At 41.1% G+C, this 25899-nt stretch overlaps 1 protein-coding gene across 2 annotated transcripts in view; it reads left to right on the forward strand.

The window, feature by feature from the left end:
- The window catches only part of ARHGAP10 (Rho GTPase activating protein 10), a 325886-nt gene that overhangs the window by 171615 nt on the left and 128372 nt on the right, over positions 1-25899 (forward strand). For both annotated transcript variants that reach the window (XM_027117132.1, XM_027117131.1), the window contains exon 14: positions 25354-25428. In XM_027117132.1, coding sequence (XP_026972933.1) covers positions 25354-25428 — 75 coding nt within the window. The remainder of the gene's footprint in view (positions 1-25353; positions 25429-25899) is intronic.

A 25899-nucleotide genomic window follows, 5' to 3' on the forward strand; every position in this document is an offset into this window, starting at 1 on the left:
TTCTCAAGATTGCTTTGGCTGTTCGGGGTCTTTTGTGTTTTGATACAGATTGTGAACTTTTTTGTTCTAGTTCTGTGAAAACTGCCATTGGTAATTTGATAAGGATTGCATTGAATCTGTAGATTGCTTTGGGTAATATAGTCATTTCCTCAATGTTGATTCTTCCAATCCAAAAACATGGTATATCTCTCCATCTGTTTGTATCATCTTTAATTTCTTTCTTCAGAGTCTTACAGTTTTCTGCATACAAATCTTTTGTCTCCTTAGGTAGGTTTATTCCTAGGTATTTTATTCTTTTTGTCGCAATGGTAAATGGGAGTGTTTCATTAATTTCTCTTTCAGATTTTTCATCATTAGTGTATAGGAATACAAGAGATTTCTGTGCATTAATTTTGTATCCTGCTACTTTACCAAATTCATTGATTAGCTCTAGTAGTTTTCTGGTAGGATTCTCTATGTATAGTATCATGTCATCTGCAAACAGTGACAGTTTTACTTCTTTTCCGATTTGAATTCCTTTTATTTCTTTTTCTTCTCTGACTGATGTGGCTAAAATTTCCAAAACTATGTTGAGTAATAATGGTGAGAGTGAGCAACCTTACCTTGTTCCTGATCTTAGAGGAAATGTTTTCAGTTTTTCACCATTGAGAAGGATGTTGGCTGTGTGTTTGTCATAGATGGCCTTTATTATGTTGAGGTAGGTTCCCTCTATGCCTACTTCCTGGAGAGTTTTTTTTTTATCATAAATGGGTGTTGAATTTTGTCAAAAGTTTTTTTCTGCATCTATTGAGATTATCATATGGTTTTTATCCTTCAATTTGTTAATATGGTGTATCACATTGATTGATTTGCATATATTGAAAAATCCTTGCATTCCTGAGATAAACCCCACTTGATCCTGGTTTATGATCCTTTTAATGTGCTGTTGGATTCTGTTTGCTAGTATTTTGTTGAGGATTTTTGCATCTATGTTTATCAGTGATATTGGCCTGTAGTTTTCTTTCTTTGTGACATCTTTGTCTGGGGTTGGTATCAGGGTGATAGTGGCCTTGTAGAATGAGTTTGGGAGTGTTCCTCCCTCTGCTATATTTTGGAAGAGTTGGAGAAGGATAGGTGTTAGCTCTTCTCTAAATATTTGAAATAATTCACCTGTGAAGCCATCTGGTCCTGGGCTTTTGTTTGTAGGATGATTTTTAATCACAGTTTCAATTTCAGTGCTTGTGATTGGTCTGTTTATATTTTCTATTTCTTCCTGGTTCAGTCTCAGAAGGTTGTACTTACCTAAGAATTTGTCCATTTCTTCCAGGTTGTCCATTTTATTGGCATAGAGTTGCTTGTAGTAATCTCTCATGATCCTTTGTATTTCTGCAGTGTCCGTTGTTACTTCTCCTTTTTCACTTCTAATTCTGTTGGTTTGAGTCTTTTCCCTTTTTTTCTTGATGAGTCTGGCTAATGGTTTATCAGTTTTGTTTATCTTCTCAAACAACCAGCTTTTAGTTTTATTGATCTTTGCTATTGTTTCCTTCCTTTCTTTTTCATTTATTTCTGATCAGATCTTTATGATTTCTTTCCTCCTGCTAACTTTGGGTTTTTTTTTCTTCTTTCTCTAATTGCTTTAGGTGTAAGGTTAGGTTGTTTGAGATTTTTCTTGTTTCTTGAGGTTGGATTGTATTGCTATAAACTTCCATCTTAGAACTGCTTTTGCTGCATTCCATAGGTTTCGGATCATCATGTTTTTATTGTCATTTGTTTCTAGGTAATTTTTGATTTCCTCTTTGATTTCTTCACTGTTCTCTTGGTTATTTAGTAGTGTATTGTTTAGCCTCCAGGTATATGTATTTTTTGCAGAGTCTTTCCTGTAATATCTAGTCTCATAGTGTTGTGGTCAGAAAAGATACTTGATACGATTTCAATTTTCTTAAATTTACCAAGGCTTGATTTGTGACCCAAGATATGATCTGTCCTGGAGAATGTTCCATGAGCATTTGAGAAGAAGGTGTATTCTGTTGTTTTTGGATGGAATGTCCTATAAATATCAATTAAGTCCATCTTGTTTAATGTGTCATTTAAAGCTTGTGTTTCCTTACTTATTTACATTTTGGATGATGTGTCCATTGGTGAAAGTGGGGTGTTAAAGTCCCCTACTATTGTTGTGTTACTGTCAGTTTCCCATTTTATGGCTATTAGCATTTGCCTTAGGTATTGAGGTGCTCCTGTGTTGGGTGCATAAATATTTACAATTGTTATATCTTCTTCTTAGTTTGATCATTTGATCAATTATGTAGTGTCCTTCTTTGTCTCTTGTAACAGTCCTTATTTTAAAGTCTCTTTTGTCTGATATTCAAATTGCTACCTCAGCTTTCTTTTGATATGCATTTTCATTGAATATCTTTTTCCATTCCCTCACTTTCAGTCTGTATGTATCCCTAGGTCTGAAGTGGGTCTCTTGTAGACAGCTGATATATGGGTCTTGTTTTTGTATGCATTCAGCCAGTCTGTGTCTTTTGGTTGGATCATTTAATCCATTTACATTTAAGGTAGTTATCAATATATATGTTTCCTATTACCATTTTCTTAATTGTTTTGGGTTTGTTTTGAATGTGTTTTCCTTCTCTTGTGTTCCCTGCCTAGAGAAGTTCCTTTAGCATTTGTTGTGAAGCTGGTTTGGTGTTGCTGAATTTTCTTAACTTTTGGTTGTCTGTAAAGGTTTTAATTTCTCCGTGAAGTCTGAATGGTATCCTTGCTGTGTAGAGTAATCTTGGTTGTTGGTTTTTCCCTTTCATCACTTTAAATATGTCCTGCCACTCCCTTTTGGCTTGCAAAGTTTCTGCTGAAAGATCAGCTGTTAACCTTATGGGGATTTCCTTACATGTTATTTGTTGCTTTTCCCTTGCTGCTTTTAATATTTTTTCTTTGTATTTAATTTTTGACAGTTTGATTAATATGTGTCTTGGTGTGTTTCTCCTTGGATTTATCCTGTGTGGGACTCTCTGTGTTTCTTGCCCTTGATTGACTATTTCCTTTCCCATATTAGGGAAGTTTTTGACTATAATTTCTTCAAATATTTTCTCAGACCCTTTCTTTTTCTCTTCTTCTTCTGCGACCCCTATCATTTGAATGTTGGTGCATTTAATGTTGTCCCAGAGGTCTCTGAGACTGTCATCAGTTCTTTTCATTCTTTTTTCTTTATTCTGCTCTGCAGTAGTTATTTCCGCTATTTTATCTTCCAATCACTTATTCGTTCTTCTGCCTTAGTTATTCTGCTATTGATTCCTTCTAGAGAATTTTTAATTTCATTTATAGTGTTGTTCATCATTGCTTGTTTGCTCTTTATTTCTTCTCGGTCCTTGTTAAACGTTTCTTGTATTTATTCTATTTCCAAGATTTTGGATATCTTTACTGTCATTACTCTGAATTCTTTTTTAGGTAGACTGTTTCCTCTTCATTTGTTTGGTATGGTGGCTTTTTACCTTGCTCCTTCATCTGCGGTGTGTTTTTCTGTCTTCTCATTTTTCTTATCTTACTGTGTTTGGGGTCTCCTTTTTGCAGGCTGCAGGTTCTTAGTTCCCGTTGTTTTTGATGTCTGCCCCCAGTGGGTAAGGCTGGTTCAGTGAGTTGTGTAGGCTTCCCTGTAGAGGGGGCTAGTACCTGTGTTCTGGGGGGTGGGGCTCAATCTTGTCTTTCTGGTGGGCAGGGTTGTCTTTCTGGTGGGCAGAGGTGGAGGTCCCATCCCTATTCTTTTAGGGTGTCTGTGAATTTATTATGCTTTTAGGCAGCCTCTCTGCTAATGGGTGGTGTTGTGTTTCAGTCTTGCTAGTTGTTTTGCATGGGGTGTCCAGCACTGGAGTTTGCTGTCCGTTGGGTGGAGCTGGGTCTTAGCATTGAGACAGAGTTCTCTGGGAGAGCCTTTGCCAATTGATATTATGTGTGGCCAGGAGGTCTCTGGTGGTCCAGTGTCCTGAATTCTGCTTTCCCACCTCAGAGGCTGAGGCCTGACACCAGGCCGGGGCACCAAGACCCTGTCAGCCACACAGCTCAGAAGAAAAGGGAGAAAAAGAAAAAAAGAAAAGAAAAATAAATAAATATTTTTAAAAAGTAAAATTATTAAAATAAAAAAATAAGAAAGTAATAATAATAATAATAAAAAAGAAGAGAGCAACCAAACCAGTAAACAAATCTACGAATGATAACACGTGCTAAAAACTATACTAAGAGAAACATAAAAATCAGAAACAAGTCAGTTGCAGACAGTTGCCCACAAAGTCCACCGCCTCAATTTTGGTATGTTTCATTGTCTATTCAGGTATTCCACAGAAGCAGGGTACATCAAGTTGATTGTGGAGATTTAATCCGCTGCTCCTGTGGCTGCTGGGAGAGATTTCCCTTTCTGTTCTTTGTTCACACAGCTCCCGGGGTTCAGGTTTGGTTTTGGCTCCACCTGTGCATGTAGGTCGCCCTGAGGCATCTGTTCCTGCCCAGACAGGATGGGGTTAAATCAGTGGCTGATTAGGGGGCTCTTGCTCACTCAGGCCGCGGGGAGGGAAGGGTATGGTAGCTATAGTTGGAATGCTGGCGAGCTTGTGGCGGCATAGGCGGGTGTGATTTTGCAGTAGCGTGAGATGTACCGTGTGTTCTCCCGGGGAAGTTGTCCCTGGATCCTGGGACCCCGGCAGTGATGGGCTGCACAGGCTCCGGGTGCTGGGAGGTGTGGATAGAGACCTGCGCTTGCACACAGGAGTTTTGGTGGCTGCAGCAGCAGCAGCATTAGTGTTTCATGCCCGTCTCTGGTGTCTGAGCTGATAGCTGCAGCTCCCGCCTATCTCTGAAGCTTGTTTAGGTGGTGCTCTGCCTTCTGTTGGCAAGCAGGGAAGGAATCCCCTCTCCTCGCGCACCCTGAAACAATGATCTCTTGCGTCTTAGGCAGGTCCAGACTTTTTCCTGGACTCCCTCCTGGCTAGCCGTGGCGCACTAGCCCCCTTCAGGCTATGTTCACACAGCCAACCCTAGTCCTCTCCCTGGGATCTGACCTCTGAAGCCCAAGCCTCAGCTCCCAGCCCCGCCCGCCCCGGCGGGGGAGCAGACAAGTCTTTCGGGCTGGTGAGTGCCGGTCGGCACCGATCCTCTGTGCAGGAATCTCTCCGCTTTGCCCTCCGCACCCCTGTTGCTTGGCTCCGAAGCTTCCCCCCTTCGCCACCCGCAGTCTCCGCCCGCGAAGGGGCTTCCTAGTGTGTGGAGACCTTTCCTCCTTCACAGCTCCCTCCCACTGGTGCAGGTCCCGTCCCTATTCTTTTGTCTCTGTTTTTTCTCTTTTTTTTTTTGCCCTACCCAGGTACGTGGGGAGTTTCTTACCTTTTGGGAGGTATGAGGTCTTCTGCCAGCGTTCAGTAGGTGTTCTGTAGTTGTTCCACATGTAGATGTATTTCTGGTGTATTTGTGGGAAGAAGGTGTTCTCTTTGTGTTCCTCCTCTGCCATCTTGAAGGTGCCCCTGCATCACTTCTTTTCATCAGTCAGGATAAAGCTAGTTTATGTTCCTGTAACAGGAAACCTGAAATCCTCTGTGGCTTAAGACAACAAGACTTATTTCTCACTCAGACATTGGTAGGAGGGCTTTGCCCATCACTGATATCTGGGCTTCCAGGTTCCTGGTTGCCTTGCCTGGAGGGCTTTGGACCAACAAGTGAGTGCTCTGGCCTTGAAGTGAGTCATTTGCTCACAGTTCAGTGGTCAAAAATGGCCACATGGCCCCACTCAAACCCAGTGGGTCTGCATAGCACAACCCTACCAGGAGCCTGGAAAGTACACAGCCAGGAATATTTGGTGGATAACATTAATGACCACTGTGTGTGTGTCACGTGCCTGTGTCCAAAGGCATTTAATGATATCTGATTGAAGAATTATTTCTAATCACTTTTTTTCAGTGTTTTAAACATGACTATCATTGTCTGAAAACTACCATTTCGTATGTTTTGGTTAAAGCAGTTAGTGTACCTTTTACCTATCATGTTCTTTTATTTTTATTTATTTTTTTATAAATAAATAAATTAAATTATTTTTGCCTGAGTTGGGTCTTTGTTGTGTGCATGGGCTTTCTCTAGTTGCTGCGAGCGGGGGCCACTCTTCGTCGTGGTGCATAGGCTTCTCACTGTGGTGGCTTCTCTTGTTACGGAGCACGGGCTCTAGGTGTGCGGGCTTCAGTACTTGTGGCTCACGGGCTCTAGAGCGCAGGCTCAGTAGTTGTGGCGCATGGGCTTAGTTGCTCCGCGGCATGTGGGATCTTCCTGGACCAGGGCTTGAACCTGTGTCCCCTGCTTTGGCAGGCGGATTCTTAACCACCGTGCCACCAGGAAAGCCCTACCATGTTCTTTTAAAAATAGCATGTGGCGTTTTTATCTACTTTGTTTGTGACATCAGTTAAATATTTGCAAAGCATCAGACAGATGTCTAAAATTTACTATAGTCTTCAGTACCCTAAGGAAAGGTAACACTTTTAGAGTACTCACATACTAATATAGATAGCATATATAATATATGACACAGATATAATATCATCTGTATTGGCCAAATGGGACTGTTAGCATTTACTGTACTTTTGGCATCAAAGCAAACCCCGTTTCACTACAGTATCAGCGTCAGTTAACAGATCATACTCTTCTTTTCCATAGAGTTGTTTGTTCATGAAGGTAAGGCACGTTTGGGAGTCAGATCAACTGATCTTTCATCCATTTACCGAGTATTTGTCAATGATGTGAACCAGCTCTTAATGGATCCAGGCAGTCTGACTACCACTGGGAAAGTATTACTTATGTTTTCCAAGCTGAAGGACTTCCTAAAGCAGCTGTTCTCAAACATTGCTGTGCAGTGGAATCACCTGGGATCTTCAAACCACACTGCTGCCTGGCTCTCACACCCAGTCAGTCTGATGTCATTGCTGTCAGGTGTGAAATAGGAAGTTGGCATTTTCAGTGCTCCTGAGGTGATGCTGATACATGGTAAAGTTTAGGCACCACTGTCCTAATGTTCTTGTGTGTTGGAGCAATGGAATACACAGTCGTTATCTTTGTAGTGTCCTGTTACATGGGGAACTTTCAACTTCTTTTTCAAAATAACCCAACCTAAACCCAGACAAACAAAAAAGAAAACTTCCCAAGAAAATAGCACAGTGTTCTTTTCCTTCCCTCAGTAACAGGTGACTTATCACAGTTAAACCCTAGCTCTCATCTGAAGCCAGTCGGCCAGTATTTATTGAGCATTCGCGTGGTGTATTGATAAATAGCCTTGCTCTAGGCCGTTGAGATACATATTAAAGGCTGGTTACATATAATGCTTGATCCATGAATGGTAGACAAAATATAGATATTTGTAATTTAAGTATAACAGGTACTAAAATAAAAGTGTTAGAATTTTGCATGGATCAAGGGATTTTGAATGCATTTTGATGGATTGCTGAGTACTTGATCTTTTTTTCTTTTGCGGTATGTGGGCCTCTCACTGTTGTGGCCTCTCCCGTTGCAGAGCACAGGCTCCAGACGCGCAGGCTCAGCGGCCATGGCTCACGGGCCCAGCCGCTCCACGGCATGTGGCATCTTCCCAGACCTGGGCACGAACCCGCGTCCTCTGCATCGGCAGGCGGACTCTCAACCACTGCGCCACCAGGGAAGCCCTGAGTACTTGATCTTAATTGAGGACTGTGTTTAGGAACAGCCTTCTTTGGCTTTAAAGTAGTAGAAAAGTATATTTTAGCATTTAGAGGGACGTCAGCAAAGATGTGGAAACAGAAGCAAGCCAGATGGAAAGGAAGCATGAAGAAACAGAGGTAAAGAAGTACTCAGGTATTTGCATTTAATTGGCAAGGACCTGGGGTAAGTACTAGAGGGTAGTGGATAGCAGAGTAGCAGGCTTATTAGAAAGTAAATATAAAAACCAGTATTAGTAGCCATAGGTGGAATGACTCAGAATTCTGCCTAGGTTGGAGTATTCCATAGGGGAGGTAACTGATGAGGATGATCAATTTGGCACTGGGGTCGGGCAGCACGGATACGTCCAAGTGATTGAGCAGAGGAAGATGTAGTCATCTGGAGCAGTTGGTTGTACACAGAGAATCACAGTTCTGCAAGGAATTTCACCTTCAAGTTTTAGTTTGGGAAACAAAGGGTATCAGGGAAACTCATGGGTCCCTGGCAGACCTGATGAAATATATTAGGATCACCAGGGTGCTTCTTGAAAATGCAGATTCCTGGGCCCAGTCATCTTTGCTGAATCAAAATCATTGATGGCCGGGCTTCTGCGGTAGACAGTGAGAGGTCCAGTAAGAACAGACAGGTGGAGACGGGAGTTTTCTCATCTTGTACTTTTTAGGGGATAGAAGAAGCTTTCCTGAGAAAGTAGAGTTTATGAAGGCTCCAGGTCCTGGATCCATGTAACTTCTGGGATTACAAGAGAGAGCATAGTTGATGTAGGGTACAGCCTCCACCCTAAAAAGTGAGGTTAAGAGAAGTAATCACAAAATGTCTCGAAGTGGCCACGTTGCAGTGCATCAGAAGTCAGGGATGGTTCAAAGCTAGATGCTTGTAGGGTAATCCAAGGCGAATTCAGAAGTGTTCACTCATCTCACCGCTTTGCTTCTAGCCCTCCTACCTACCATCTCTGCATGATGCCTAGTTACTGATGCCCTGTGGTAGTTTCTCCCTCTGTGGGAAAAGAGGCCAGTATTCTCAAGCAGTTTACACACCCTCTCGGCCATTGTTTGTGTCTGATCCATGGCGCTGTCATGATGGGGTCTGCTTTTCCATCTTCCCCTGGAAGATGATGATGGGTCCAGTCTTTTCCTTTGCCCCTCCTGGGCCTCTGAAATACCACTGACTCTAGGCTTCCTTGAGGACCCAGCAGTCGGGCTTCCTTCTAAAGTACGAGGGGGAACCGTTCTAGGTGCACATTTGCAGGGTGTCAGGAGCAAGGAGTCTTGGCAGGGAAAAGAGTGGGTGTTGAAGTGGAGGTGTTTGAAAGGATGTGCTGCACCTGGGACCTGAGAGTCATTGGGTGAGACTGGAGGAGGGGCTGGAGAGGTGTGTGGGAGAGAGGGGGCACTCAGGTCCCTCTGTGGAAGGTTTACCGTTCTGTGGGTGACAAGGATTTGTAGGTTCACGTTCCAAAGTGGTGCAGTAAGGGAGGCATTCTGGAAAGTTGTAGTTTGGTAAAACTTTGTTAACCTTTCAGACCCTTAGTTTCTAAAAGACTGGAACTAGGAAGTTCATTCTCACTGTCTACTCCCACCCACGTTTGTGAAGGTCAAAAGAGCTAATTTTGATGATAGTAGATTTTACTACTCATAAATGTATCTCTCTATTTCCTCTTTCCATCCTTCCCCTGGATTGTTTTAATCCCGAGATGTGCACGTTCTTCATTTGGCACTTCTGTTGCCTGGTATCGTTAACTGTGTCTCACATATTTATTTTGTTTCTGGAACTTTGCTTTTCCCTTGGAGTAGAGAAAACGTCTTATTTATCCTTTGCCTCTTCACATTTCTAAGTACAATGTCTTGCACACGTAGTAAGCACTCAATAAGCAATTGCTTTTTGCTCGAGTATTCAGAGATCTGCTGAAAATGCCACATTGGCAGTATTATGTGTTCCAACAGTTTGTAATATTATTGGAAGATTAGTGAAAGAATTTATTCTTCTGTATATGATTGGAATTAGTGCTTTCAAATAACTTGCAGGATTGGTTTTCACTCCATGAATTTGTCAGCATCTTTCTGAATTATGGGTAATATTTTAGACATAGATAGAAAGATGCATCATGTTACATATGAAAAAAATCTCAAGGTTTCAGAGCTTGGAGAATAATTTCCTTAAGTAAACAACTTAAGGAGCTGCCTCCCATGCCCAATACCTGGTCTTTTGTTTGGAACTGGGTGACACAGCGTTTTTCAGGTGCATATGTTGTAAAATGTGCAAAACCAAAGTAAGGCTCTTTTGCTTAAAAAGTTCTTTAAATAGTCGTCATGATTTAAAACTATATTTGTGTGCCACTTCTGTTTATGAATTTCTCTTAAAAAATTCTTCCATATGTGGATAATTTGAATATTCACTTTAATTTCTAGAGCATGGCATTAAAATGTCGGTCTAGGCAAGCTGTCAGTTATCAAATTCAGCTTTGTAACAAGCTGTGAACTCATGGGATAGAAGTAGGAAGCCACATCTAAGATGTGACAGTCTGAATTGTCGCATGTAAAAGTGAATTTCTCTTTCTTTGGAAAGCAAAGTTTTAGGTCTTTGGAAAATCGTTCTCAAGTTGGCTTGAGGGTTTTTCTGATTCCAGAGCACTTCTGGAATTGTATGGGGCCTCAGGACGGTAGAAGATGATAATGTATAGTTTCAGTATTAATCTTTGTGGGAGGGAAAATGCCCAAAATGGACTTCAACATATTTTACTACGTTTGCACATTAATCTTCAACTGCCAAGGGCCAATTATGTGCAAAATGAAGAAAATAAAGAACAGCTGTCCCCAGAAAATTTACAGCAAGTAAACTAGACCTTCTCGCTCGCTGTCTCCTTTTGAATCAGAATGGGTGTGAGATGTGTGTGGGTGGATACGGAGGACAGGCTTCCACGGTAGGGAGGTGAAGAGTCTTGTGGTGTCTGCAGAGATGCAAATGCGGAGCTGAAATACTAACTCCAGGCGATTCGGGACTGATTTTTAATTTTCTCAATTAGTAATCTTATTTGTTTTAAGAGCAAAGAAGTGTCTAAAGCTATTAGCCTCCAAATGAATGGTTGAGTGAAATTAATACGGACAGATGGTTAAATCTTCTTGCTCCTGAGTAGGTGTGCGAGGCTTTGTGTGTTCGGCTCCCATTTGGATGAGGTCCGTGGGCATTTTATTGTAAGGCTCTCTCGGCACTCTTAGCATCAGCTGGAGAACAGGGACTCAGAAGTCAGCCTTGTTCAGAATCTCTTTCTCCACTTCTTCGCTCTGCAGCCATGCAAGTGAGCTGGTTAACCTCTCTGTCTTGATTTGATCATGTGTAATTCGGGATAATGGAAGCAACTTTTTCGTAGGGTCGTTGTGAGGATTAAACAGGGAGGCTTGGGACATTGGCGTATATTGAGTGCTCAGTAAATGTGAGTTGCTTCTTTAGAAATAAATCTATGAATTGAGGCCAGTCACAATTCAGTGGTCCCATTATTGATGCAAGGCTCTGGGAACACTAAGGGATTTGTTTTTTAAATAGTAATTTATATAGGCAAAGAAATCCCCTGAGTTCACTTTAGTCATGTAATTTTAAGTGGCTCTTGTAACAAGCAGTGAAATTAACTGGCTTGCCTTTCAACCTCCTGTCTCTGCCCTATGGATACTTGAGCAGTTAAACGGCCAGAGTGCAAGGAAGAAAAGAGACTCAGCAGGAAGATGATGGCTTTAGATTATCTCAAGCTTTCAGAAAAAAAGAGGAAAAGAAAAGAGAAAAGAAAAGAGGAAAAAAAAAAAGAGAGAGATTGTCCAGGGTTGCCTTTGCCTAACATCGATTTGTCCCTAATGCCACAGCTGCTCTGAGGTGGAGGAGAGGCAGGTGGCAGTAGCGAGACACCAGTAGACCTTTTCTAATATTCTGATCTCTGTAGAGGAGGGATAAAAAGGAGTCTTGCAAATAGCAACGGGCAACTTTTGCCTTGAGTCTGAGTCTCTTTTCTAATTTAGAAGTAAGTAAAAATTTGTAGCTACTTCAACTTGAGCTACACGAATGATGAGTTTGAAAATAACATGTACTCTTCCCTAGCTGCCCATTTATTCCAGCTTACTTTACTACTTAATACTGCTGGGTGTGTACATGTTAGGTGGACTTTACTCAGAACTTTCTGGCTGTTTCTTGAAGGAAAGATACAGGGGAGAAATGGTCAAGGTATGGTTCCTGCTCTTAAATCTAACCTTTAGTTTCAAGACAGTGAAGGTGCTGAGATTTTACTTTACTTTCATGTGAACAAGTAGCCTGTACAGTGTCATGGATGCTGGTAGAAGACACAAGACTCCTGGATCAGAGGTGAAGGACAGTTCATTACTCTCAGTAGCCAGTGTTTTACGTTTCGTGTTGGGCCCTGAGCCCCAGTTCCCAAGGGCACTGCAAAGAGGCTCAGATATATCTGCACACATTGGGTTGTGTTTTAGGAGAAGGATAACTCTGAACTTAGGAAACTCGACTCTTTCGAAATGACTGGCAAGCATGTCTGCCGTTTGCTCTAGATGGACACTATATTTTCCAAGGCTGCAAGCAAACCTGTTCTTTGCTTCAGAGGGAGATGCTGGCGCAGATGGTGTTCACCCACCCTGGGGTGTTGCTGGCGGAGGTGAGTGGGTGGAGATGACGTGAGAAGATGCTCTGTGAGCAATTGAGGCCGGAGTGTGGCAGATCCCAGGTGCTGGGCTGCGTATTTGCCTCAGTTCTGTAGGCACTGGTGCGACAATGACAGATCTGAGCAGGGGTGTGTTCAGGTCTTTGACAGGAAGTAGAGTTGATGCGGGGAGGGGCATAGAAGGAAAGATGACTGGTTGGGTTTTAGAAATAATCCAGGTGAGAAATCACGGAGGTTTAAACTTGCCATTGGCAATGGAAAGAAAAGATGCATAGGAAGAGACACTTGGCAGAAAAATAGAATCTGGTGTCCTGTTGGATGTAGGAGGTAAACGAAAGGGAAAAGGAAAAACTGACTCTAAGGTTTCCAGCCCTGGTAGCTGAAGACATCTTTAGCCAAGACAGAGAATGCAAGAGGAACAGTAGGTTCAGGGGGAATACGGACTGGTTTTGGATATCCCAGATTCCAGGCACCTGTGACATTTCTGTCAGAAACGCAATGAAGGCTGCCAGAGAGGTATGGGCGTCATTTTTAGAGAGGCAAAGTTTGGATAGTTGGAAAATCCTTCAGGTGGATGGTGAGGTAAGAAGATAGTGGAGCAAAGGGCAGAATCTTTGGGGATCTTTGCATTTAGAGAATGAGAGGGAGAAGAAGAGTGAAGGAGACATACAACAGTCAAAGGGGTAGGAGGAGAATGAAGAGAATGTGGTGTAAGGGAGTCCACAAGGGGAGATTTGAAGGGGGATCAACAGTGTCAATGCTCTAGATAATTCAGGTAGGAGGAGGATCGAGGAACAGCCAATAGAAGTCAAGAAGTCATGAAACTGGAGAACAACGAGGTTGTACTTACGTGTCATTTTTACAAGAACCCTGTAAGACAGTGGTATTTCTCCGTTTTACACGGTCAGCTGAAGTGAAGGGTCATCATTTGACTTGTGTGAGTCTCAGGGCTAGGGAATGGCAGACTACAACTCACACCCAAGACCGACTTCTTCTTAAAGCTGGTGCTCTGAACCACAATGAACGTGAGGACATGGAGATTCTCTAGGCTGATCTTCTGAAGACGCTGGAGATGAATGAAACAATAGAAGACACATTTTATTTTAAATGTTTTAATTTTATTGGCGTATAGTTGATTTACAGTGTTGTGTTAGTTTCAGGTGTACAGCAAAGCGATTCAGTTATACATACATTCATTCTTTTTTTTTTTGGCGGTACGCGGGCCTCTCACTGTTGTGGCCTCTCCTGTTGCGGAGCACAGGCTCCGGACGCGCAGGCTCAGCGGCCATGGCTCACGGGCCCAGCCGCTCGGCGGCATGTGGGATCTTCCCGGACCGGGGCACGAACCCGTGTCCCCTGCATTGGCAGGCAGACTCTCAACCACTGCGCCACCAGGGAAGCCCTATTCATTCTTGTTTTAGATTCTTTTCTCATATAGGTTATTACAGAATATTGAGGAGGGCTCCCTGTGCTATACAGTAGGTCCTTGTTGGTTATCTGTCTTAGATAAAGTAGTGTGTGTGTTCATCCCAAGCTCGTAATTTATCCCCCTCCCCAACCCCGTTTCCCCTTTGGTAGCTATGAGTTTGTCTTCGATAACTGTAAGTCTGTTTCTGTTTTGTAAATAAGTTCATTTGTATACTTTTAAAAAAATTAGATTCCACATATGAGTAATATCATATGATATTTGCCTTTCTCTGTGTGACTTAGTATAATAATCTTTAGGTCCATCTGTGTTGCTGCAAATGGCATTATTTCATTCTTTTTTATGGCTGAGTAATATTCTATTGTATATATGTACCACTTCTTCTTCTTTTTTTTTTTTTTTTAAATTTTTTGGCCACACTGTGTGGCATGTGGGATCCTTAGTTCCCCAACCAGGGATCGAACCCGTGCCCACTGCATTGGGAGTTCAGAGTCTTAACCACTGGACTGCTAGGGAAGTCCCTGTACCACATCTTCTTTAGCCGTTCATCTGTTGATGGACATTTACGTTGCTTCCGTATCTTGGCTATTTAAACAGTGGTGCAGTGAACACTGGGGTGCGTGTATCCTTTTGGATTATGGTTTTCTCTGGATGTATGCCCAAGAATGGGATTGCTGGATCATTTGGTAGCTCCATTTTTACTTTTTTAAGAAACCTCCATAGTGTTTTCCATAGTGGCTGCACCAATTTACATTCCCACTCACAGTGTAGGGTTCCCTTTTCTCCACACCCTCTCCAGCGTTTACTGTTTGTAGACTTTTTGATGATGGCCATTCTGACTGGTGTGATGTGATATCTTATTGTAGTTTTGACTTGCATTTCTCTAATAATTAGTGACGTTGAGCATCTTTTCAGAAGACAAATGTTTAAGGAACAGAGGAGGTTTGAAACTGTAGACAATAGGAAAGGGAAGTGGGGAGGGAAGATTTGAGTATCACTCTCTGAAGTGCTCATCTCGATCTGGGATGAAGCCATCCTGAAGTTACACCTGCCCTCTTTCCGGACCAGCTCCATCATGGACCCCTGAGGGTGTACCATCAACCCAAGGAAGATGTGTCCCCTTTGCTGAGAATCTCTACAACTCCCTGCAAAGTCTCTCAGTGGCAGACCTAATGTCAGTGTGGAACCTGCATCTGACAGTGTTTAAAATTCAAATAAACGGCAGTTTACATTTTCCGAGTATTCTGTGTACTCTAGTTCACCCAGGCTCTACACAACTCAGTAGGTGGTTGAGCAGATACATCTTCTTGATTAGGCTTAGGTGCATATATTAGGCTCAAGAGACAAGTTGAAAGTGGCAGAGCTGGGATTTGAATGCCGGTCTTCGATTCTTAGATTTACTCTGTGGCGATAGAAGTAAAATGAGACGAAGAGTTGGGTGACCGAGCACCTTAGTGGTGATAGGGATGCCGGAAGGTCCAGAGGCTGTGAGATGCTTCTTTCCCAGAGGTTCACGCTGTGAGGAAAGATGGAAAGGCATGTCGAATGAGTCAGAGCTAGATCTCTTAGACCTGAGACAGCTAGACATCAGACACCTGGGGAGAGTTTGGGACCCCGAGTGTTTCTAGTGAGAGAGGAAACTCCCTGTTATTTTGCAGCTTCCTCCTGCCCCTCTCTAGGCATCCTGCCTGCTGGCTTGGTGGTTGTACAAGGAATAACAGCAAGCCTAGGGGTTGTCTGGTCTGAAGCAAAAATGCTTTCCCTTGTGCTGGCTAGAAACGGGAGATGAGGCCAGCCACACGGAGTACTGGGAATATACTATAGTCCATTTGGACCCTAATACAAAGGTAGCCCTTAATAAACCAAACACTCTTTGTATTTGAGACTTGGATTTGAGAGGATGAGACTTAGAGTCAGGCCTAGATGTCTGAAGAGTCCAGAAATTATCAGTACTTCCAAAGAAATTGGCTTGGACCTGGAATGGGATATTTGCCTTGTCCTGTTTTTGGGTATTTCTCACTCCTGCTGGAATGGACATGCATGTGACGGCCAGCCTCGGGAGTGCCAAGCTGGCAGGTTTCTGAGCTCAGCCTTGGGTTGGTCTGGGTGTGAAAAGAACACATGAATGAAATCATGAGACCTCTCCGCTAGGTGCCTGCTGGTAGGGAGGCTCTTGATCCTAGCCCAGAAATGGATTTTTATGAAAAGAGTAGGGGAAAGCCAACACGAAAGTGGAAGCAAGACTTCATAGGAAAGGAAAACGCAGATCAATTCCTGGCAGATAGTAGCTGTCTGTAATGCTTTTCTATCTGCCGCCCAAATAATTATCATCCAGGGGAGAAATTCCAAATGTTATTGGTGAACAGGAATTTTATATTTTCCATGAGTCATTCGTATTAAATAAACTTTGACTGTCTTCCCAACATAAGCTTTATTTTATGACAGTGGGCTGTAGACTACATGCCTTGGTTAGAGTGACTTTTATATGTATTTTGCCAAGGTGTTTTGATATTAATCTTGATTTTATGTTACAGTTAAAAAGATTTTCACGAGTGCTTGTTATGTAAGGCTCATGCAAATGCTTTATAAACATTATCTCCTTTAATTTTCACAACAACCCCATTCCATCATTAACCTCATTTTTCAGATAAAGAAGTTGAGACAGGTTGAATAACTTGCCAGTAACAACTGGGAGAGGGGAGAGCTGGAAGCTTCCAGAATCTCCATAAGCTTAATTTGTAATAGTTTGTATCTTATAACCTTAACAAATTTCTATTTCCAGGATATGTTTTGTTTTTGTTTGTTGTTTTTTTTTTAAATGAGGGAACCAAGATCTAGAAAGGTTAAAATGTTACTCAGTATCATTTTGAGCTTCTCGTCTTTGTAAAGCTATAGGTAACCTTCTAACTGTCCCAGTGCTTAGAAATGGTCTCTTACACTGCTTTTTGCAGTATTTAATACATTGTAAGTGTTAAAAATAATGCATTCTTCTTCTAAAGCTTTAGAATTCTGCAGTTTTATATATAGAGCTTCTTAAATTTATGATGTTGAATGGTAGGTCCCTTTGATGGAAGAGTGAATCATTCTTGGTTCTATGTGCTTATATTTAAAACTAATTTAATATAAACATGTGTTTTTGACAGAACCTTAAAATATTATGGATCACTCTGTATCTTGAAAGGGTATCTTTGTGTATGAACCTGTTTATTTTTATGTGACTCAGTGTAGTGGGTGGACTGGAACGTGTTTACTATACTTACACAGACATATAAGCATAGTGCTTATCGAGGGTTAGTTATAAATGTATGGAAGGAACGCATTACCAAGTTTTTGTAATTCACCTATGACCTGAAACGATATTCATGAGTCTCTTCATTGCTTTTCTTTGAATGCCTTTTGTAGTATCTCTTTCTTTTTTAAAAAAATTGAAGTATAGTTGATTTACAATGTTGTGTTAGTTGCAGGTGTACAGCAAAGTGAGTCAGTTATATATATATATATCTTTTTCAGATTCTTTTCCATTATAGGTTATTACAAGATATTGAATATAGTTCCCTGTGCTATACAGTAGGTCCTTGTTGATTATCTATTTTATATATTTTAGTGTGTATATGTTAATCTCAAACTCCTAATTTATCCCTCCCCCCTCACTTTCTCGTTTGGTAACCTAAAGTTTATTTTCCATGTTTCTGAGTCTGTTTCTGTTTTGTAAATAAGTTAATTTGAATCATTTTTAAAGATTCCACATAAGCAATATCATATGATATTTGTCTTTCTCTGACTTCACTTAGTATGATAATCTCTAGGTCCATCCATATTGCTGCAAATGGCATTCTTTTATTCCTTTTTATGTGTGAGTAATATTCCATTGTGTGTGTATATGTGTGTATAATACATCTTCTTTGTCCATTCATCTGTTGGTGGACATTTAGGCTGCTTCCAAGTCTTGGCTATTGTAAATAGTGCTGCCGTGAACATTGGGATGCATGTATGTTTTCGAATTAGAGTTTTCTCCAATATATACCCAGGAGTGGGATTGCTGGATCATATGCAACTCTAGTTTTTTGAGAAACCTCCATACTGTTCTCCATAGTGGGTGCACCAATTTACATTCCCACCAATAGCGTTGGAGGGTTCCTTGTTCTCTACACCCTCTTCAGCATTTCTTATTTGTAGACTTGTGGCTGATGGCCATTCTGACTGGTGTGAGGTGATGCCTCATTGTGTGTTGATTTGCATTTCTCTAATAATTAGCGATATAGCATAGCATTCTTTTTTTTTTTTTTTTTTTTTTTTTTTGCGGTACGCGGGCCTCTCACTGTTGTGGCCTCTCCTGTTGCGGAGCACAGGCTCAGCGGCCATGGCTCACGGGCCCAGCCGCACCACGGCATGTGGGATCTTCCCGGACCGGGGCACGAACACGTGTCCCCTGCATCGGCAGGCGGACTCTCAACCACTGCGCCACCAGGGAAGCCCTAGCATAGCATTCTTAAGCCTTGTTGCTAGGTATTTCCTCACAAATTTTTCCTAATCACTTTACATATGATACTGTTTCCCTTTTATTTTCAGGAATCTTTCAAGATATATAAGATATAATTACCAAACATATTTAAAATTATTATACACACACATATATGCATGAATATTTGTATTTGTTCATTACATAGCCAACAGGGGAGTTTGTCTTTGCAGTGCCGGTGAGATGTGTAAACCTTTATTTGTACTTATGCATGTCCATGTTTGTATATGCACATGTGCCTCATTAATAATGACACATTGCAGACTTTTGATGTGAATGTGAACATGAACATTAATGACCTTTCACCCCTGTTGTCAACGTGCACAAATGCAAGTAAACATTTCACTTCCTCTGCAAATATTGCTCAAATATCTCAGTTCACACCAAGCACTTTGCTGGTTACTAGATGAGAACTGAATGAATGTTAGTTTATAAACCCCTGGAATCTGATCATTTATTCTGTAGAATCACACACCTGGAAAGTTTTTTGCAATAATCTTGTGCCTGTTACCATCAAAAGTATTGATGTTCCAGTTTGAGCCTTATTTTTTTATACTGTTATATCTATTTTTTTCTTTTTAAAACATTTTTTAAAAATTTCATATTGGAGTATAGTTGATTTACAATGTTGTATTATTTTTTGTAGTTATAAACAATCCTTTTTGTCTTTTCATTTTCTTTCCACATCTCTTTACTAACCAATCATCAGCTTATCAATTACTGATTCAGTTTATTTATTAGTTTATTCAGTTTCTTTGCTAAATGTATACCATGGGCTCTCAGGCACAGACTCTGCTCCTGAAGCCAAAAATGTTCTTTCCTAAACAAAAGACTTTCTGGCTGGGTTAGTCCCAAGTTGTTCTCTGTTTTCATTTTAATTCTCTTTTTAATTTTACCCTATGTGTTCACTTTATTCTAACTCAGTGCCTAAAATTTAGTAAGTCCTCAATACTTTTTATGAAATTAACAGGAAATTGAGTGTGATATAATTTCTAGCCTGTTGTCTTCTCACTTCTTTCCAACTTCTCCTTCCTTTCATTTTATATTCTTCTTCTCCCTGTTTGCCTTTCCTGTGTGCGAGTTTTAATTACCTGTCTTCTCTCTTCTGCTTCCTTAACTCCGAATGGCACTGTGTTTTCTTCTTACTTCATTGACTTGTCAGTTGAGTCCCTCCAGCCTTTACCTCCACCTCTGTTGTTTAATGGAATTTATCAACCCTCTAAAACTTTTTGTTTTTCTTTTGCTTGTAATTTTTTTTTTATTGTCTCAAAGTATCTTCTTTTCTCTTTTGATTCTCCAGCCCACCTACAAGGACCTCTGGTTGCCCACTGGGGTTCCTGAGTTCCAGGCAGCTGTTTTCTGGAGCTGAACGGACCCTCTGGGTCTGGTAGCATCATTTGGGTTTGGAGAAGGAAACAGTGAGGCAGAGATGATGATGAAACTCATTTCTACTTCTCGCCCCTCTCCTCAAGGAAGATGTGGGCCGTGCTTAGTGACAGCACTGTGTGAGATTGGAGGAGGCAGGTGGTGGGAAGGAAGGCACGTTTGATATCACCTTGGCCGCTTTGCCGAGGGACAGCTGTCATCAGCTGCTTGTCAGTGAACTTGAGAGCACTTACCTTGCCTTTACTACCGATCAGAACCAATCTTAGAAATTAAAAGAAAAAAAATCCTTGGGCCTATAAACACTTTGACCCAATTATAGATTTTTGTTAAAAGTTAGAAAGTATTGTGGTAATGATACCTGTCAGTAAGCTGTGGTATGCCGAAAAAGTTTTAATACCTTGGATTTTTAAAAAAATATTTTATGGGAGTATGGTAGATTTATAATGCTGTGTTAGTTTCAGATGTACAGCAAAGTGATTCAGTTATAAATTTAGCCACTCTTTTTTAGATTCTTTTCCCATATAGGCCATTACAGAGTATTGAGTAGAGCTCCCTGTGCTATACAGTAGGTCCTTATTAGTTATCTATTTTATATGTAATAGTGTGTATATGGCAATCTCAATCTTCCAATTTATCCCCTTCCCCTCCACCTTACCCGTTGGTAACCATAGTTCGTTTTCTACATCTGTAACTCTGTTTCTGTTTTGTAGATAAGTTCATTTGTACCCTTTTTTTTAGATTCCACATATAAGTGATATCATATGATAGTTATCTTTCTCTGTTTGACTTACTTCACTCATTATGACAGTCTCTAGGTCCATCCATGTTGCTGCAAATGGCCTTAGTTCGTTCTTTTTTATGGCTGAGTAATATTCCATTGTACATATTACTACATCTTTATCCATTCATCTCTCAGTGGACATTGAGGTTGCTTCCATGTCCTGGCTATTGTAAATAGTGCTGCATTGAACATTGGGGTGCATGTATCTTTTCAAATTATGGTTTTCTCCAGATATATGCCCAGGATTGGGATTGCTGGATCATATGGTAGCTCTATTTTTAGTTTTTTAAGGAGCTTCCATACTGTTCTCCATAGCGGCTGTACCAGTTTACATTCCCACCAACAGTGTAGGAGGGTTCCCTCTTCTCCACACCCTCTCCAGAATTTATCGTTTGTAGATTTTTTTGATGATGGCCATTCTGATTGGTGTGAGGTGATACCTCACTGTAGTTTTGATTTGCATTTTTCTAATAATTAGTGATGTTGAGCATCTTTTCATGTGCTTTTAGCCATCTGTATGTCTTCTTTGGAGAAATGTCTATTTAGGTCTTCTGCCCATTTTTTGATTGGGTTGTTTGTTTTTCTGATATTGAGCTTCATGAGCTATTTGTATATTTTGGAGATTAATCCCTGTCACTTGCTTCATTTGCGAATATTTTCTCCCATTCTGAGGGTTGCCTTTTCGTTTCGTTTATTAATACCTTGGATGTTAAAGTTTTTAGTTCTTAAGTGTAATGTCTGGTTTGGGCCAAGTTCAATCTGTATCTGTAGTTCTAAAATAATTTCAGGTCAAATCAACCTAGGTATACCTATTCTGTACTCAGTTATTCTATGCAAGGCACTGTGAAAGCTATTAAAAATAAACAAACGAAAAAAGTCCAAATCAAAGTTAACCTAATATCTTTCCAGGTAATATCTCTATGTATTTGGGGAGAAAAGGAAGAACACAGGTCCACAATTCTTTTTTTTCTTTAACAATTTATTTATTTTTAATTTTTTTTGGCTGCGTCGGCTCTTGGTTGTGTCACGTGGGCTCTCTTGTTGAGGCACGCAAGCTCAGTAGTTGTGGTGCGTGAGCTTAGTTAGCTGTCACGCGGCGTGTGGGATCTTAGTTCCCCAAACAGGGATCGAACCCACATCTCCTGCACTGGAAGGTGGATTCTTTACCACTGGACCACCAGGGAAGTCCCAGAGTCCACGATTCTTAATCTGAAAATTCTGAGGTGGACGTGTTTGAGCAAAGGCAATATGGGACATATACTGTCCCATATTTAACGTCTTCAGATAGGTTTGGTGTGGAAACTATTTTTAACGTAGTGACATATGAATATTCATGCTGAGTGGGGAAAAATACAGACCTAAATAACCTGATGTCAGGTCAGGCATTCAGATTTTTGATTTTGGCAACTGTGAATAGCAGAATGTGGGCTTGTTTTAAAATGTGATCAGGTGTTAAGAAAATAATTACGAGTCACATTCAGAAAAAGGGAATATCAGAGGGTGTGGAGAAAAAGGAACCCTCCTACATTGTTGGTGGGAATGTAAATTGGTACACCCACTATGGAGAACAGGATGGAGTTTCCTTAAAAAAACTAAAAATAGAGCTACCATATGATCCTGCAATCCCACTCCCAGGCATATATCTGGAAAAGACAAAGACTCTAATTCAAAAAGATGCCTGCACCCCAAGGTTCATAGCAGCACTGTTTATAGTAGCCAAGACATGGAAGCAATCTAAATGTCATCGACAGATGAATAGATAAAGAAGATGTGGTGTGTATATATATATATATATATATACACACACATATATATACAGTGGACTATTACTCAGACATAAAAAAGAATGAAATAATGCTATTTACAGCAACATGATAGACCTAGAGATTATCATACTAAATGAAGCAAGTCAGACAAAGACAAGTATCATACAATATCACTTATATGTGGAATCTAAAATATGATACAAGTGAAGTTATTTACAAAAACAGAAACAGACTCATAGACATAGAAACAAACTTAGGTTTACCAAAGGAGATAGTGGCGGTGGTGGGGGAGAGACATTAGGAGTCTGGGATTAACAGATACACACCGCTGTATATAAATTAGATAAACAACAAGGACCTACTGTGGAGCACAGCGAACTATAGTCAATATCTTGTAATAACCTATAACGGAAAAGAATCTGAAAAAGAATAGATATAGACACATATATACTCCCACAGATATGTATAGCTGAATCACTTTGCCGTACAGTTGAAACTAACACAACATTGTAAATTAACTACACTTCAATAGAAAAAATGGTGAGAAAAGAATATATAAGTTCAAAACAGATAAAAAATTTTAATAAAAGGGAATATCACTGTGGGTGGTGACAGAAAAGGTGGGATATTTTTCTGATTTGGAGGTCTGGATGGGACTTCACCTTGCTCACTGTCGACTCTTGGGCAACTAGAATCACACCTGCCATGCATTTGGTGAATACATATTTGACAGATGAGTTATTAATGAAGAGAAGGGGAAGAACTTCCCCGTCAGAGGAGACTTGTGCCTGAGGAGGGGATGAATTTGATAGTCAGCGATCTGCTCTGATTGAAGACGAATACTCTGCAATAAATGTGGGTAGGTGAGGTGGGACCCCTTATGGGGAGTTACGTGTCTGTGCCTTACATGCTTCTTCAGCTGAGGAATTCGGATTGGATCTGATGACTTTAACTTTTAAATGGGGATGGGAGAGACCTAAAGGTAGTCAAAGTGGCTTGAAAAATAGAAAGTAGAAAAAACGATGGTGTTCAGAATGGATTATGGTTGTGTGTATGTCCCTGTAAGGATGCCCAACATGCAGGCATCAAATTGGAGGCCATGCTGAAGAAGCAGAGATTAGTCCAGAGTGTGAAGAAAATGCAGAGATTGCGATCTGTTGCATTTGGAAAGTGACAGGAAGTCAAAGAAAATTTTCAAAATTCTAATACTTGGTGATGAGAAATGCTGATCCCTTTGGCTGATAGGGGAAATTTGGAAGAGAAGTTGGAGAGGATATACGAATCGTATGACTTGGCGTATTGATTGGTTCATATTCTTCACATCTGTTTATATGATGTCTTTTGTATGTCATGTGTGTGTTCATAGATGTAAAATTTGTCCCAAGTCCCTAGTCCAGAGCTTTTAAGGACAATGTAGCAAGAAACAGTAAATCCTACATGACTTGAGTGTATGTGTTCTAGGTGCTGTTTCCAAGCTGCTTTTATAGGAGGTTTATTTAAATTTCATGTTAAAAAAGGAAAAACTGTGTTGAGTAGCATTAGTTCCCCCTTGTACCTTTCATTACGCATTAGCAATGAACTCTCCTTCTCTCGGGTTGATGAATTTGAACTTGATCTATTATCTGATAGTCATTACCAGCACAGAGTGATGATTATTGCTGAAGTAACATTCTTATTTCATTTCTCTTTGTATGTCGGGCACTTCTCAGAGGGCACATTTGTTTGCAGAATGTGACTTGCTCTTTTGGCTTCTGGCTTTGAGGCCACTATTTTAGGTTTCTTCAATAGAGTAGTATTGACAAAAATCCTCTGCTATTTAAAATTCTCTGGGCATGGTCTTCTAGCCTGTAGGAGACAGAAGGAGTGGGCTGTGGCTGGTGTTTTCTCCTCCAGCAGGCTCAAGCTCTGATTTTTGTGTTTCTTGACAGTTTCTTTTTTTTCCCAACTCCTGGCAGGGCTGACCTGCATCTTTCCCTGCTCTTGGAGTCAGTGTTTCCCATCATGAAGGTGCCTCTCTGCTACTTTGATTCTTGAGCCTTCTTAATAGTCTTGTGTAGGCTGAAGGGCCAGCCTTTCCTCTTCTGGTCCTTTGAGCTCTCTAGAGACAATCGAGAGAGAAGGTGTGTCTGTTGTGCTGGGGCTGCCGTAATCAAGTACCACAGACTGGGTGGCTTAAGCAACAGAAGTTTATTTTCGCAGAGTCCTCGGGGCTAGAGATCTGAGACAGGGCGTCCGCAGGGCTGGTTTCTACTGAGGGCCCCTCTCCACGGCTTGTGGATGGCCATCTTCTCCCTGTGTTTTCACACTGTCTTCCTTCCGTTTGCATCTGTGGCCTGATCTCTGCTTATAAGGATACCAGTCATATTGGATTAGGGCCCACCCTCATGACCTTGTTTTAACTTAACCCCTTCTTTTAAAGACCTTAGTTCCGTAAACAGTCACATTCTGAGATACTGGGGGTTAGGACTTCAGCATATGAATTTTGGGGGACACGATTTAGCAAAGAACAGACAGATAGGACATTTCAGAAGCTTGAAACTGAGTAAGGAGAACGAAACAAAAGGCAGCCAGTGAAACAGCCTCTGGTCCTCCTTTGGAGTCTCAGTGCTTCTTACTGGACAGTGCATGTAATGGCTCTTTAAAAAACCCTGAACAAAACAAGTTTTGCTTTACTTTTGAGTGAGTGATTTCCATGGTCTTCAAGAATCATCCGCACAACGGTTTCTTCCTGTGTCCTAATCAGCACCATATTATTTTTAAAAGGCTAAAAGTTTTCAAGACAAATCTGAAGAATAAGTAAACATAAGAAACATGAAAGGTGCCGTGCATCTTTGCAAATTGCATTGGTATGTGTGAGTACTACTTAATCAACTTTTTTTCATAACCACTGGCTCCTTACATTTTGGCCACCTGCAACAGTGTTTCAGGAGATCAACTTCCAACCATAAGTCATGAATACCAAGCTGCTAAGGCAAGTTGGTAAACACTCACTTTTGTCAAACGTTGTTTTTATAGGCAACGGGAATGCTGCTAACGTGAGTTAGCAAGGATTCTGAGTGCCACTGTTTGTTGACAGCTTTTCAGACTTGACTGTCTCGTATTTGCTAACATTTCGTCTCTTCCAAATAGGTATAAACGACCAAGGATTGTACAGAGTTGTGGGGGTGAGTTCAAAGGTCCAGAGACTTCTGAGTATGTTGATGGGTATGCCTCTTTTCTAATCATTTTCCATGCATTGTTTGTTTATGTTCGTTGTCTTTGCAACTCAGTGTTTCATAGTAACGTAACTTGGGAATCCATCCTTTTCGTCTGCTGTCTTGGAGTCCTTTTCTCCTGAGCAGAGACAGTTGGCTCAGAGAAGTCGGTTAGCGTTTGCTCAGGTCCCCCTTACTAAGAAATGGAGGAAGAAAAGAAGGCAGCTCATGGGTGAACGTCTTCTACTGCTTGCTTCTCCCAGGGGAGTAGCAGCCAGGCCTCTGTGATTGCATGGCTTCCAAATTGCCCGTCCAAAGTCTTGACAGTACATTTGGTTGCACAAGACCACTGGGACTCGCTCATTTTTCTGGAGCTTCCACAACTGTCACTCAACAGCAAGGGTCTGATTCTCAGGGATTCATTGGTATGCACAGTGGCTTGTTTGTAGTTTGCACCAGGCTGTTCTCCAGAACTATGCCT

Source organism: Aethalodelphis obliquidens, unplaced genomic scaffold, assembly GCF_003676395.1.
Source record: "Aethalodelphis obliquidens isolate GAN/ISIS:26980383/991018 unplaced genomic scaffold, ASM367639v1 scaffold17, whole genome shotgun sequence".
Classification (NCBI taxonomy): Eukaryota; Metazoa; Chordata; class Mammalia; order Artiodactyla; family Delphinidae; genus Aethalodelphis; species Aethalodelphis obliquidens.